The 16,078-nt window shown below is 47.0% G+C and overlaps 1 protein-coding gene across 1 annotated transcript; it reads right to left on the bottom strand.

Moving 5' to 3' along the window:
- Window positions 1-636: 636 nt before the first annotated feature.
- Window positions 637-7,745, bottom strand: LOC120917237 (dispanin subfamily A member 2b-like). Its single transcript, XM_040328375.1, has 2 exons — window positions 7,423-7,745; window positions 637-905 (listed from the first exon to the last, which is right to left on the bottom strand). Exons 1-2 carry the CDS (start codon window positions 7,678-7,680, stop codon window positions 735-737), a joined length of 429 nt encoding a protein of 142 aa, XP_040184309.1. The 5' UTR covers window positions 7,681-7,745; the 3' UTR covers window positions 637-734.
- Window positions 7,746-16,078: the final 8,333 nt, after the last annotated feature.

Raw genomic sequence — 16,078 nt, forward strand, 5'->3', positions numbered from 1 at the left:
GACACCATCCTACTGCATTTGTGGGTGAATAAACTATTGAGAGTAGATCCCAAATCTATCCAGCGGCTCTTGCGGGGGTAGCACTACAGTATAATACTTGTAACTGACTACCATGGCAAGTGGACAGAACTAGGAACTAATATGCAAAGATACCGGGAGATATGAGATGAATATGGCCTTTAATTGACAGCATTAAAGAGTCACTAAAGGAATTTTTTTTTTTTTTAGCTAAATAGCTTCCTTTACCTTACTGCAGTCCTGGTTTCATGTCCTCATTGTTTGTTTTTGCTCTGATGTTGCTGTAATTCTTCTCTGTTCTGGACACTTCCTGGTTGTCTGTTTCCTAATGACCACAGTACTGGGAGTTTTTAGTTTCGTTTTCCAAACCATCACTGCTCTATGGCTCTGTATAGCACAGAGGCAGGAAATAACATGCAAAAATGAAACTAGAAACTACAGGCACATTATATGATTGATTTTTATCTATTTTTAATCGTTTTTAAAAGGAATCAGTTGTCTATTATGTCTCTATACCCTGTAAACAGTAATTTCAGCAAAAAAAAATTCCTTTACAACTCCTTTAAGCTGAATACCACAACCTCGTTACAAAAAAAAACAGTAGTTTCAAGGCAATCACACGTTTTATTTTAGGAGTAATAAAAAGGTAATAAAAAGGTATATAGAGTAAATAGAAAGTATGGGGAGGAAGGGTTACAGCTTCAGGAATGGCTCCGTTATGTACGTGTGTTAACATAGTTGACAGTCCAGACTCCAGTTGCGAATAAGATGATCATGAGAATAAACCATAGTAAGGTTAGAGTAGTAGTAGCGATGTTCAGGCTGCGGGCCGTGTCACTGTAACGCTTGGCACCAACTTTATCACCCAGGAACTTCCGATCTCTGGACTGTAAAATAAATTAAAGACATATTAAAGCCTAAAGGTGCATTCAAACAAAAATCAGCACATGGGACATTACTTACTATTAATCTGATAAGTCTCTTGTGCTGCTAGCTCCTGCTTTCCTTAACCACTTCCCGACCTCCTCATGTACATATACGTCAGCAGAATGGCACGGACAGGCACAATCACGTACCTGTACGTCCTCTGCTAGACGTGGGTGGGGGGTCCGATCGGGACAGATTCTCAAAAGAGATACGACGGCGTATCTCCAGATACGCCGTCGTATCTCTGAGTCGCGCCATCGTATCTATGCGCCTGATTCTTAGAATCAGTTACACATAGATTTCCCTTAGATCCGACAGGCGTAAGTCTCTTACGCCGTCGGATCGTAACTGCATTTTTCCGCTGACCGATAGGGGCGTGTACGCTGATTTACGCGTCGAAATATGTAAATCGGCTATATACGCGAATTCCCGAACGTACGCCCGACCGACGCAGTAAAGTTACAACGTTTACGTTAGTCTTTTCCCGGCATATAGTTACCCCTGCTATATGGTGGCATAAGTGCGGCGTAACAATGTTAAGTATGGCCAGTCGTTCCCGCGTCGAAATTTGAAAATTTGGCGTCGTTTGCGTAACTCGTCCGTGAATGGGGCTGGACGTAATTTACGTCATTGTCAAAACCTATACGTCCTTGCGGCGTATTAGGAGCAATGCACACTGGCAGATTTCCACGGACGGCGCACGTGCCGTTCGTGAAAAACATCAATCACGTCGGGTCACAGTACATTTACATAAAACATGCCCCCCTGATCCAAATTTGAATTGGGCGGGCTTACGCCGGCCGATTTACGCTACGCCGCCGCAACTTAGGGAGCAAGTGCTTTGAGAATACAGCACTTGCCCGTCTAAGTTGCGGCGGCGTAACGTAAATCGGATACGTTACGCCGCCGCAGAACTACGAGAATCTGGCCCTTTGCCTTTATATGTTACATTTATACTCATATACGCATTAGGTATGGATGGCCATGAGTTGCAATTAATTGATAAAATAAAGCATTCTTTAACCGCTTGCCGACCGCCCACCGTCGTTTTACGGTGGCAAGTCGGCTCCCCTGCAAGAGAGCACGTAATATAACGTTGGCTCTCGCGCAAGCCCCCCGTTCGCTCCCGTGCGCGTGGGGTGCGATCGCCGCCGGGCACACGCGATCGCTCGTTACAGAGCGGGGAACGGGAGCTGTGTGTGTAAACACACAGCTCCCGGTCCTGTCAGGGAGAGAAATGCTGATCTTCTGTTCATACAATGTATGAACAGAAGATCAGTCATTTCCCCTAGTGAGGCCACCCCCCCCTACAGTTAGAACACACCCAGGGAACATGCTTAACCCCTTCCCCGCCCCCTAGTGTTAACCCCTTCACTGCCAGTGGCATTTTTATAGTAATCAATGCATTTTTATAGCACTGATCGCTATAAAAATGCCAATGGTCCCAAAAATGTGTCAAAAGTGTCCGAAGTGTCCGCCATAATGTCGCAGTACCGAAAAAAAAACTTGCTGATCGCCGCCATTACTAGTAAAAAAAAAATATTAATAAAAATGCCATAAAAATACCCCCTATATTGTAAACGCTCTGGGCCAGATTCACGTAGATCAGCGGATCTATAGATTCAAATTCCGCGGCTAGGGGGAGTGTACTATTTAAATCAGGCGCGTTCCCGCGCCGATTTAAATGCGCATGCGCCGTCCGGGGAATTTCCCGGCGTGCATTGCTCCCACTGACGTCACTGGGACGTCAGTGGTTTTGACGTGAGCGTGACTTGCGACCCGCGTGTTTGTGAATCGGCGTACGCAAACGACGTTAGGAAATTCAAATTCGACGCGGGAACGCCGGCTATACTTAACATTGGCTGCGCCTGATAAAAGCAGGGGTAAGTATACGACGGGTACGCCGCTACGGAAACGTCGTAAGAAGACTGCGTCGGGTCCGCGTACGTTCGTGAATTTGCGTATCTCGCTGATTTACATATTATTCAAGGTAAATCAGCGGGAACGCCCCCGGCGCCATTTTTAAATTGAAAAAAAGATCCGACAGTGTAACACAGTTACACCTGTCAGATCTTAGCCCTATCTATGCGTAACTGATTCTATGAATCAGGCGCATAGATAGGACCAGTGTAAGTCAGAGATACAATGGTGTATCTGTAGATACACCGTCGTATCTCTTTGTGAATCTGGCCCTCTAACTTTTGCGCAAACCAATCAATAAACGCTTATTGCAATTTTTTTTTACGAAAAATATGTAGAAGAATACGTATCGGCCTAAACTGAGGAAAAACATTTTTTTTATATATTTTTGGGGGATATTTATTACAGCAAAAAGTAAAAAATATTTTTTTTTTCAAAATTGTCACTCTATTTTTGTTTATAGCGTAAAAACTGCAGAGGTGATCAAATACCACCAAAAGAAATCTCTATTTGTGGGAAAAAAGGACGCCAATTTTGTTTGGGAGCCACTTCGCACGACCACGCAATTGTCAGTTAAAGCGACGCAGTGCCGAATCGCAAAAAGTGCTTTGGTCTTTGGGCAGCAATATGGTCCGGGGGTTAAGTGGTTAAGTTTCTAGAAAGCTCCACACTTTATTATGGTAGATGTTGCATTAACAAAGGACACCATGGGGTAGATTCAGGAAGGAGATACGAGAGCGTATCTCTGAGTGTGCGGCGTCGTATCTATGCGCCTGATTCATAGAATCAGTTACGCATAGATTTGACTAAGATCCGACCGGCTTAAGTCTCTTACGCTGTCGTATCTTAGTTGCAATTTTAGGCTGGTGGCGCTTCCGTATATTTACCCGTCAAATATGCTAATTAGCTAGATATGCCGATTCAGAAACGTACGTTTGCCCGGCGCATTTTTTTACGTCGTTTACGTTAGGCTTTTTCCGGCGTATAGTTACCCCTGCTATATGAGGCGTATCCTATGTTAAGTATGGACGTCGTTCCCGCGTCGAAATTTGAAAATGTTACATCGTTTGCGTAAGTCGTTCGCGAATAGGGCTGGACGTAATTTAGGTTCACGTCGAAAGCAATGACGATTTGCGGCGGAATTTCGAGCATGCGCACTGGGAGTTTTTTCACAAACGACGCATGCGCCGTTCGTAAAATCTGTCAAAAACGTGGGATCACAGTGAATTTAAATAAAACACGCCCACATCATCCACATTTGAATTACGTGGGCTTACGCTGGACCAGATAAGTTACCCCACCGTAACATAGGGCGCAAGTTCTTTCTGAATACGGAATTTGCGCCCTAAATTACGGCGTCGTAACGTATCTGAGATACGTTACGCCGGGCGGAGATATGTATCTGAGATGCGTTACGCCGGGCGGAGAGATACACCAATGTAGCTGAATCCGGCCCCATGTCTGCATATAGACAATTAGGAGATCTGCTTATCCTTATATTATTCGTCTTTATAATTATTGCACATGCACACTGGACATTTTTTTTACGTTTTTATAGCAGCTGTTTTTGGCTGGAGACATTTTTTTTCTACAGTCATTAACCACTTCCATACCAGGCACTTACACCCCTTCCTGCCCAAGCCAATTTTCAGCTTTCAGCGCTGTCGCACTTTGAATGACAATTGCGCGGTCATGCTACACTGTACCCAATTTTTTTATCATTTTGTTCCAACAAATAGAGCTTTCTTTTGGTGGTATTTGATCACCTCTGCAATTTTTTTATTTTTTGCACAACAACTAAAAAAAGACAGAAAATTTCGAAAAAAAAATGATTTTTATTTTTTTTCTGTTAATTTTTGGGGTAAATAAGTAAGTTTTCTACTTCGATTATGGGCACCGGTGAGGCAGCACTGATGGGCACCAGTGAGGCGGCACTGTCGGACACTGACAGGCGGCACTGATAGGCGGCGCTGGTATGCGGCACTGATGGGCACTCATAGGCGGCACTGATGGGCACTCATAGGCGGCACTGATGGGCACTCATAGGTGGCACTGATGGGCATTCATAGGCAGCACTGGGCACTTATGGGTGGCACTGATGGGCACTTATGGGTGGCACTGATGGGTACTTATGGGTGGCACAGATGGGAACTGATAGGTGGGCACTGGGCATGGATGGGCACTAAGGGGTGGCACTGATGGGCACTGATTGGCATCTATTCTCTTTTTTTTTTTTACTGCCCTTTTTTTTTTTTTTTTTTTACTGCCCTTCCCTGGTGGTCCAGTGTGGGCATCCGAGGGTGCAGCCCAAAGGGTGGCGCCTTTCCGAATGGAACTTCCCCTTTATAGTGCCTTGTACGTGTTGTAAGTCACCGCACTTAGCCCGAGCATTTTTTTTTTTTCACGATCGTGTGTAGGCAAGGCAGGTGTGACAAGAATCACGTCGAGGAAAACTTCGTTTTTTTCCATGACATGAAAAATGGTTATGTGTACGTGGCTTAACGCTGATAAACGCAGATAAATGCTCAAAAACGCGGCTCCCCAGCGTTTTTGGACATTTTTTGATCCATTGAAAAAAAAAAAATCATTGCAAAGCTACTGCCGTTTTTATAACGGTATTTTAATGTCCAGTGTGCATGAGGCCTAAGGGGTAACTGGTAATGAATATACACATATCATGGGGTGCTCAATAAATATAGGTTTCTATGAAGATGTGCCTCATGCATAAAGGTGTGGAGTAAGGAAAATGAGCAGCGTGAATATTTATACCCCAATCCCTGAGAGTGTGGCCTGGGTGGCTGCTAGAAGTCTGTATAAATACTATGGGACACAGAGCAAAGTAATCAATACTATATTTATATACATATATATATATATTGCCCATTGTAGTTAAAATGGAAAAATGGGCCAGCCTGGCTGGAGTTTACAGACTTTAAAGAGTGCCCCATGCCTATGCAAAGTATATTGGGTAGAGATATACAGCATGTGGCTATAATAGTTACAGTCAGGTCCGTCTTTAATATTGATTGGACCCTGGGCAAAAATTTTCTTGCCCCCCCCATGCAATTTCGCTCTTCACGTGCTCTGAGAAATACAATAAATAGCAGCTACACTTAAAATCAGTTTACTGTATCAGATCAGGCAGCGATTGCGATTGGTTGCCAGCGGTTACAGCATATCATTACTGCTTACTGACTGATTGCTAGAGGTTACAGCACACATTACGGCTAAATGATTAGTTGCTAGAGGTTACAGCACTTGTACTGTAGAGCACTTGATTTCTGCTTAATTGGTTGCTAGAGATTATAGTACAGTAATACTGCTCACCGATTGGTTGCTAGAGGCTACAGCACATCATCTCCTCATTGCAGGGGGGGGCATGATATACACACGAATGCCGCCTTTGTTTACATATCAATGATATTTACATATGAATGTCACTGCTATTTGCAAATGAATGACGGTTATATACATGTAAACACAAGGGGGCAGATCCACAAAGATCTGCCCCGGCGCAGCGTATCAGAGATACGCTACGCCGCCGTAACTTACTTGTGTTATCTTCGATTCCTTAAAGATTTTGCGCCGTAAGTTACGGCGGCGTAGTCTATCTCTGGCGGCGTAACGGCGCGTAATTCAAATCGGCGATTAGGGGGCGTGTTTCATTTAAATGAAGCGCCGCCCCTAAATTTCCCGCCGTGCATTGCGCTAAATGACGTCGCTAGGACGTAATTTTTTTAAACGTATACGTGAATTGCGTCCATCCCGATTCACGGACGACGTACGCAGAAAAAAAAATAATTTCAAATTAAAAGCGGGAACGACGGCCATACTTAACATGGCAAGTCTAACTATACGCCGCAAAACACCAGCTTTAACTATACGCCGGAAAAAGCCGACTAGACGACGTAAAAGAATGCGACGGCCGCTCGTACGTTTGTGGATCGTCGGAAATAGCTAATTTGCATACCCGACCCGGAAAACGACGCAAACTCCACCCAGCGGACGCCGAAGTATTGCATCTAAGATCCGAAGGCGTACGAAGCCGTACGCCTGTCGGATCTAACCCAGATGCCGTCGTATCTTGGTTTGAGGATTCAAACTAAAGATACGACGCAGGGAATTTGAAAGTACGCCGGCGTATCAGTAGATACGCCGGCGTACTCTCTCTGTGGATCTGCCCCAAGGTATACAGGTGAGTCATCTGTACATAATAGGGCAGAGCTGGACAGCATTAGTAGCAGCACTTCACACTGGGATATCGGGACACAGCACAGGACTAAAACTTCAAGGGACAAGGAAATTTAAACTGAGATAGTTGGCAAGTATTAGGTAGCTGCTTTGGGCCCACAACAATGACAGGGCCCAGGGCAGCTGCTCCTTTTACCCTATCTTAAAGACGGCCCTGGTTACAGTTTGCCACTGGAACCTTTAAAGGTCATTTATATTCTATATTTATCAAAATTCTCAATGAGTTGTTTGATAATATAACAAAACAACATCTGATTCCAAATAATGTACAATTCTCAAAGTCACTATTATAAGCCTATATCTCACCTTCACAGAGTGCACAAGAGCAACAAACCCCAGGCAGCAGCAATTCATGTACAAGGTGCTGAAGATGGACCATAGGATGTGATCTGTAATCATAGCATTGTCTTCAACGATGGTCACCACAGTAGTTGTTGCAGGGTAATGACCAGTAGCATTGTAGGCTGGCACTGCTCCTGTATGTGGGTGATAGCCATAGTTAACTTGACTGGTAGGCATTCCTTCTCCAGGGTTGGAGGAAATAGGTGGTTTCTCAGCTTCCATTCTGTATGAAGAGGTGGAGACGCTTACTTGGAACCTGATGAAACTGCACTGGAAAGTTACAGGGGGGGGGGGGGGGTTTATATGGTGCCAAAGGAAGGATATTTCAAAAGATCACATCTTAATTCCTATTTGCTTTTTCCTTCTTCTAAACTTCTACACTTTTTTCAGGAACTGACTGGTGCGCATTTTGTTTCAGGCATTTTTCACAATCAAGAAATTGTTGCAAAATTTAATTGACCTGAAGAAATGTGTTCTCCCAATTTCTCAATTTTTGCACACATTAAAATGTGCAGTTTTGGATTGAAAATGTACTTAAAAGCCCCACAACAATATATTTTCTATAAAATACATTATCAGTCAATAAGGACCTAACAGTGTGATAAAAATCACTGTAAAGCAAACAACATAAAAACACATAACAAAACAAATGTGTGCATCTGTCCACAAATCATCGAAATATAAAATCCCTTTCAATTAAGTCTCAAAGTGAAATCCACCCACCTGAATCTAAATAGTGGGGTAGATTCAGATAGAATTTACGCCGGCGTATCCATAGATACGCTGTATAAATTCAAATCTGCGCTGGCGTATCTACTTTCTGTATTCAGAAAGCTAGATACGCTGACATTTGCCTAAGATACGACTGGCATAAGTCTCTTACGCCGTTGTATCTTAGGGTGCATTCTGGCGCTGGCCGCTAGGGGCGCTTCCGTTGTTGTCGGCGTAGAATATGCTAATTACCTAGATACGCCGATTCACAAACGTACGTACGCCCGTCGCAATGTATTTACGTCGTTTACGTTAGGCTTTTTCGGCGTAAGGTTGTTCCTGCTATTAGGAGGCGCAGCCAATGTTAAGTTTGGACGTCGTTCCCGCTTCGAAATTTGAATTTTTTACGTCGTTTGCGTAAGTCGTTCGCGAATAGGGCTGGACGTAATTTACGTTCACGTCGAAACCAATACGTCGTTGCGCTGTACTTGGAAGCAATGCACACTGGGATATGTACACGGACGGTGCATGCGCCGTCCGTAAAAAAACGTCAATCACGTCAGGTCATCATACATTTACATAAAACACGCCCCCCCCTCCACATTTGAATTACGCGCGCTTACGCCGGCCCCATTTACGCTACGCCGCCGCAACTTACGGAGCAAGTGCTTTGTGAATACTGCACTTGCTCATGTAAGTTACAGCGGCGTAGCATAAATACGATATGCTGCGCCGCCATATCATTGCGCGCCCCTACGTGAATCTACCCAACTGTTTTTAAAATCATCTTGTGCCTCCATCCATAATTGGAAAGTGGATCAGCAGAAGGATGTGACCTCCAAACCAGTTATCCCTCCCCGTGTTTTATTACTCAGTCAATACCACATACTTTAAGATAACTAGGGTTACAATTATGAACCTTCCCAAAATAAAAGTCTAATCTATGCTTAATGAAACTTGTTCTAAATAGGCTCTAATAGGCTTCCTGATTAGAGCCTGTGGGCTCTAATCAGCTTCCAAATGGTTAACCAGAGGGCGCACAGGCTGGGCATTCCCTGGTCAAACAGTGCTGTGTTAGGGAATCCCTTCCCTAACACTGCCCCGGCCTCAGCCAATCAGGTGCACTGGGTCTGGTTACCGGTCACCTGATTGGCTGAAGCGACATTGAGTATGGGAGAAGACATCGAGGGAGTGGAGGGAGCGTGGAGGAGGACAGCGCTGACCCGAGGAAGGTAAGTGCCGGGTTGGGGGGAAACTGGCTGCATTTGGGCGCACAAACTAGCTGCATTTGGGGGGACAAACCGGCTGCATTTGGGGGGACAAACCGGCTGCATTTGGGTGGACAAACTGGCTGCATTTGGGGGGACAAACTGGCTGCATTTGAGGGGGAAAACTGGCTGCATTTGAGGGGGCAAACTGGCTGCATTTGAGGAGGCAAACTGGCTGCATTTGAGGGGGAAACTGGCTGCATTTGAGGGGGCAAACTGGCTGCATTTGAGGAGGCAAACTGGCTGCATTTGAGGGGGCAAACTGGCTGCATTTGAGGAGGCAAACTGGCTGCATTTGAGGGGGCAAACTGGCTGCATTTGAGGGGGCAAGCTGGCTGCATTTGAGGAGGCAAACTGGCTGCATTTGAGGGGGCAAACTGGCTGCATTTGAGGGGGCAAACTGGCTGCATTTGAGGGGGCAAACTGGCTGCATTTGGGGGGGCAAACTGGCTGCATTTGGGGGGGCAAACTGGCTGCATTTGAGGAGGCAAACTGGCTGCATTTGAGGAGGCAAACTGGCTGCATTTGAGGAGGCAAACTGGCTGCATTTGAGGAGGCAAACTGGCTGCATTTGAGGAGGCAACCTGGCTGCATTTGGGGGCAAACTGGCGGCGTTTGGGCACAGTGGCTGCGTTCAATGGGCACAGTGGCGGCAATTGTTTTTTTTTCAGTTTGTTTGCGCTCCCCCCCAAAAATGTTGAGCACCAGCTGCCACTGGCAGTGCCACAGGCTGATAGCTTCCATACCACGCCGCATTGAGGCAGTAATTGCTGAAAAAGGGGCCCAAACCAAGTACTGAGTACATATACATGCTTATACTTTCAGAGGTCTGATATTGCTATATGTACAATCCTTGTTTTATTGATTGCATGTAATATTCAAATTTTCTGAGATTTGGGGTTTTCATGAGCTACAGGGCCGCCTTTACCGCAGGGCAAAAAGGGGCAGCTGCCCAGGGCCCAGTCATTGTTGGGGGCCCAAAACAGCTGCCCGGTCAATCCTGCGGTGCCCACTAGTGTTTTGTTTCAGCCGGAGTTCAGCCACCTTTGGCGATGCTCGGTTCCGTCACTTGTAAATACAGAAGCGCTGCCTCTGTATTTACAAGTGACCGCTCAAACCCCTCCCTCCTCTATACATCGATCTCTATGAGAGAGCAGAGGAGGGAGGAGCGGGGGAAGCTACACGAGCACCGAACGCTATAGGAGAGCAGAGGAGGGAGGGAGGGACATCTACACAGAGAGACACTCCTCCTGACTGGCAGCCTGCACTGAGACTCTGTGAGTACTCTGCAGCTCCACTCTGAAATTTTCTTGGTGGTGGGAGAGGAACTGGGGAGGCAAGCTTTGTACTGTGGGGGGGGGGGGGGATGTACACAGCGCACCCCTCAGCCCTGCACTCCGTGCACACAACGCACCCATTAGCCCTGCACTCCGCGCATACAGTGCACCCATCAGCCCTGCACTCCGCACACACAGTGCACCCCTCAGCCCTGCGTTCCACGCACCCCTTAGCCCTGCACTCCACACACAGAGCACCCCCTAACCCCTGCACTCTGCACACAGAGCACCCCCTAACCCTGCACTCCGCACATAGCGCACCCCTCAGCCCTGTACTCTGCACATAGCGCACCCCTCAACCCTGCACTCCATGCACAGCACACCCCTCAACCCTGCACTCCATGCACAGTGCACCCCTCAACCCTGCACTCCCCCCAGCGCCCGCATCACTGGATTTGATTGACAGTAGTGGGAGCCAATGGCTAAATCTATCCAATCAAGACCTGGGACCCTGTGGAGAGTGGGAGACCAAAGGAAATACGGGGCTTAGGTAAGTAAAACGGGGGGTGGGGGTTTTCAAAAACATGAGGGTTTTTGCTGAAAGTGATTGTAAAGTTTTTTTTTTTTTAAATAACAATTATGTTATACTTACCTGCTCTATGCAGTTGGTTTTTGCACAGAGCAGCCTGGATCCTCCTCTTCTCGGGTCCCTTTTTGCTGCTCCTGGCCCCTCCCTCTTGTCAAGTGCCCCTGCAGCAAGCAGCTTGCTATGGGGGCACCCGAGCCGAGTTGCAGCTCCGTGTGTCGATTCAGCTGCCATTCGGCCCTGCCCCCTCTCTCCCCTGATTGGCTAACTGAGCCAATGGTGCTGCTGCTGTGTTTCAGCCAATCAGGAGGGAGAGTCCCAGATAGCCTCATCTTTTAGTGTCAGTGTCAGTCTGGTAAAGGTCCAGAAAGAACTGGGCTCAGAGAAAGTGGGTAAAATAAAAAAAAGGTGCTGTTTAGAGTTCCTTACAACATACTTTGCTTATTACCATATGCATTACAGAATTGCTGTTTTGCCATGTTTGTGTTGCTTGAAAATACAGACTATTTGTTAGTGTACAAATACCTTCATATGACTCCATACCCATTACTTAGTCATTCGTTATGTGTTTATGAAACACAACTGTAATATGTAGTGATGTCGCAACCTGTAGATTGCAACTGCAGATTTGACATTTTGCTATCATTCTGTACTAGAAGAACTATATCGCATTCTCATCCCTGTCCCTTCATGGGCATGTGTTTTCCATACTAGAAGAAAATGCTTACACCCAGAGTGCAGACAGCTGATAACATATCAGGAAGATGTCATAGGTGCAGCAAATACAAAACAACAGCAGAGACACTACAAAGTACCCTAAGCCCACGTTCACATTGACTGCGGCTTAGAAATTATACAACTTCATCAGAAATTGCACTATTTCAAAGCCGCATCTCAGTGCGACATCCTGTGCGGGTTCATGCACAGATGTCTATTTGCGTAGCACCCAAAATCGCCAAAGTACTACTGTACTAATGTACTACTTTTTCAAATTAGTGCGGTACCGCAAAGTCGAACAGTTCCATTGCCAGCAATAGGACAAGTGTGAAGTGATCAGGCCTGTCAATGTGAACGGGAGCTAAACCAGCTTATTTAACCACTTGCCAACCAGCCGCCGTCATTATACTGTGGCAGGTCGTCACGATCCCGCAAATCGCTGCAGGTGTACGTCGGCACCTTTAAGGGTGATAGCAGGTGCATGCTGCCGTTACACGGCGGGCGACCAGATGGGCGTAGCCACCGGCCGCGATGTTCGCCAGCCACCCAGAGCCAGAATGGGGATCTGTGCAGGGCTGGCCCTACCATGGGACCCGATGGTACCTCGGGTCCCAGGCGGCACTTTCAAGGGGGCGGCAAATTGCCGCCCGACAGCCAGCCCGTTCCCAGGGCCGCCATCAGGCAGGCAGTGCTCCCCAGCATTCCCGCGCGGCGCCCGCTATAGAAAGGGAAGCTGTGACACTGTGACAAGGGAGAGAGGCGAGCTGCCGCGGGACGTCAGTATATCTGGCGTCGTGGCAAGTGAAAATCCGCAATGTGTGGCAAGTGACAATCTGCATCTGATGGCAGGTGACGCGGCAAGTGACACACTCAGGGCTCCCACTGATTCTACATTATGGTGAGTTGAACTATTTTATTTTATATAACAATGTAATAATAGAAATAATGCAATTCAATCATGGCAGGTCCTCTTTATACTCCTTTACATGTATAAAGCCATTACAGGTCCTCTTTATACTCATATACATGTATAGAGCCATGGCAGGTCCTCCTTTAGTTATCATGATATAAAATAATGGATGTGGGGCATTTTGGTGGGCATGATTTATTTTATTTTTTTTGGGGCGGGCAGCATTTCATTTTTTTTGGGGCGGGCAGCATTTCATTCTTGGTACCAGGCAGCACAATGTCTTGGGCCGGCACTGGATCTGTGTATGTAAACACACAGATTCCCGTTCTGACAGGGGAGGAGAGACAGATCTACTGTCCCTAGTGATTAGAACAGCGATATCTCTCCTCCTCCAGCCAGTCCCATCCCCCCACAGTAAAACATGGTGGTGGCAGCATCATGTTGTGGGGATGCTTTTCTTCAGCAGGGACAGGGAAGCTGGTCAGAGTTGATGGGAAGATGGATGGAGCCAAATACAGGCAATCTTAGAAGAAAACCTGTGAGGCCGCGTACACACGACCGGTTTTCTCGGCAGAATTCAGCAAGAAACTCGATGGGAGACGTATTCTGGCGAGAAAACCGGTCATGTGTACACTTTTCGCCGAGAAACCCGTCGGGAAACTCGTAGAGCCAAAAAGAGAGCATGTTCTCTATTTCCTCGTTGGGCAATGGGAACATTTGGCTCGATGAGTTTTTTGACAGCCGAACAAGGAACTAGACGGGGAAAACGATGTGTTTTGCCCGTCGAGTTTCTCGGCCGTGTGTACGCGGCCTTAGAGTCTGTAAAAGACTTGAGATTGGGGCGGAGGTTCACCTTCCAATAGGATAACAACAGTAAACATACAGCCAGAGCGACAATGAAATGGTTTAGATTAGGGTTGTCCCGATGCCACTTTTTTAAGAGTACAAGTACCGATACTTTTTTTTTTAAGTACTCGCCGATACCGATTACCGATACTTTTTTTTAATCTCATGTGACAGTGGCACCATGTGTCAGTTTTTTTTTTATTTTTTACAATTTCTTTTTTTTTATAATTTTTTTTTTTACAATGCTTTCTTTTTTCTTAAGGGGGTGGGGGGATGTGGGGACAGTTTCAGTGTGTGTTTTATTATTATTATTATTTATTACAATTATTTTTTTATTATTTATAGCAATTATTTTTTATCAGCCCCGCTGGAGGGCTATGGTGAGATATCAGGGGTCTTAACAGACCTCTGACATGTCCCCTTTGAGACAGAGAAAGAGACTAGCTTCAGCTGCACTGAAAATTAATGGAGAGAAGACAGCGGCTCCTCTTCATTCATTAAATGAGACATCGTAATCACAGGAGGTTACGATGTTTCAGTTATGTGAATGGACAGAGTCAGTGATCACTGACTCTGTCCATTCAGAAAACGAAGGAGCTGGGTTTACAGGCTCCTACCTCCGCTTTCCATCCTGACAGATTGAGGGGGACGGCAGCACAGAGGGGGAGAAGTTAGGGGGACAGATGCACTGAGTAGAAGATAGGGGGACAGATGCACGGAGGAGAAGATAGGGGGACAGATGCACGGAGGAGAAGATAGGGGGACAGATGCACGGAGTAGAAGAGAGGGGGAAAGATGCACGGAGTAGAAGAGAGGGGGAAAGATGTACGGAGTAGAAGAGAGGGGGAAAGATGCACGGAGTAGAAGAGAGGGGGGAAAGATGCACGGAGTAGAAGAGAGGGGGGAAAGATGCACGGAGTAGAAGAGAGGGGGGAAAGATGCACGGAGTAGAAGAGAGGGGGGAAAGATGCACGGAGTAGAAGAGAGGGGGAAAGATGCACGGAGTAGAAGAGAGGGGGAAAGATGCACGGAGGATAAGATAGGGGGACAGATGCACGGAAGAGAAGAGAGGGGGACAGATGCATGGAGGAGAAGATAGGGGGAAAGATGCACGGAGGAGAAGAGAGGGGGACAGATGCACGGAGGAGAAGATAGGGGGACAGATGCACAGAGGGAGAGAATATAGGGGGACAGATGCACGGAGGAGAATATAGGGGGACAGATGCACGGAGGAGAAGATAGGGGGACAGATGCACAGAGGGAGAGAATATAGGGGGACAGATGCACGGAGGAGAATATAGGGGGACAGATGCACGGAGGAGAATATAGGGGGACAGATGCACGGAGGAGAATATAGGGGGACAGATGCACGGAGGAGAATATAGGGGGACAGATGCACGGAGGAGAATATAGGGGGGCAGATGCACGGAGGAGAATATAGGGGGACAGATGCACGGAGGAGAAGATAGGGGGAGAGATGCACGGAGGAGAAGATAGGGGGAGAGATGCACGGAGGAGAATATAGGGGGAGAGATGCACGGAAGAGAAGAGAGGGGGACAGATGAACGGAGGAGAAGAGAGGGGGAAAGATGCACGGAGGAGAAGAGAGGGGGAAAGATGCACGGAGGAGAAGAGAGGGGGAAAGATGAATGGAGGAGAAGAGAGGGGGACAGATGAATGGAGGAGAAGAGAGGGGGACAGATGAATGGAGGAGAAGAGAGGGGGACAGATGAATGGAGGAGAAGAGAGGGGGACAGATGAATGGAGGAGAAGAGAGGGGGACAGATGAATGGAGGAGAAGAGAGGGGGACAGATGAATGGAGGAGAAGAGAGGGGGACAGATGAATGGAGGAGAAGAGAGGGGGACAGATGAATGGAGAAGAGAGGGGGACAGATGCACGGAGGAGAATATAGGGGGACAGATGCACGGAGGAGAATATAGGGGGACAGATGCACGGAGGAGAATATAGGGGGACAGATGCACGGAGGAGAATATAGGGGGACAGATGCACGGAGGAGAATATAGGGGGACAGATGCACGGAGGAGAATATAGGGGGACAGATGCACGGAGGAGAAGATAGGGGGACAGATGCACGGAGGAGAAGATAGGGGGACAGATGCAAGGAGGAGAAGATAGGGGGACAGATGCAAGGAGGAGAATATAGGGGGAGAGATGCACGGAGGAGAATATAGGGGGAGAGATGCACGGAGGAGAATATAGGGGGAGAGATGCACGGAGGAGAATATAGGGGGAAAGATGCACGGAGGAGAAGAGAGGGGGAAAGATGCACGGAGGAGAAGAGA

Source organism: Rana temporaria, chromosome 11 (genome assembly GCF_905171775.1).
Source record: "Rana temporaria chromosome 11, aRanTem1.1, whole genome shotgun sequence".
Taxonomy (NCBI): Eukaryota; Metazoa; Chordata; class Amphibia; order Anura; family Ranidae; genus Rana; species Rana temporaria.

Excerpts from the sequence above, each read along its gene's own strand:
- LOC120917237 (XM_040328375.1), bottom strand. The coding sequence starts at position 7,680 with ATGGAAGCTGAGAAACCACCTATTTCCTCCAACCCTGGAGAAGGAATG. Across the intron at positions 906-7,422 it reads CTCTTGTGCACTCTGTGAAG|TCCAGAGATCGGAAGTTCCT; the intron begins GTGAGATATAGG and ends TTTATTTTACAG.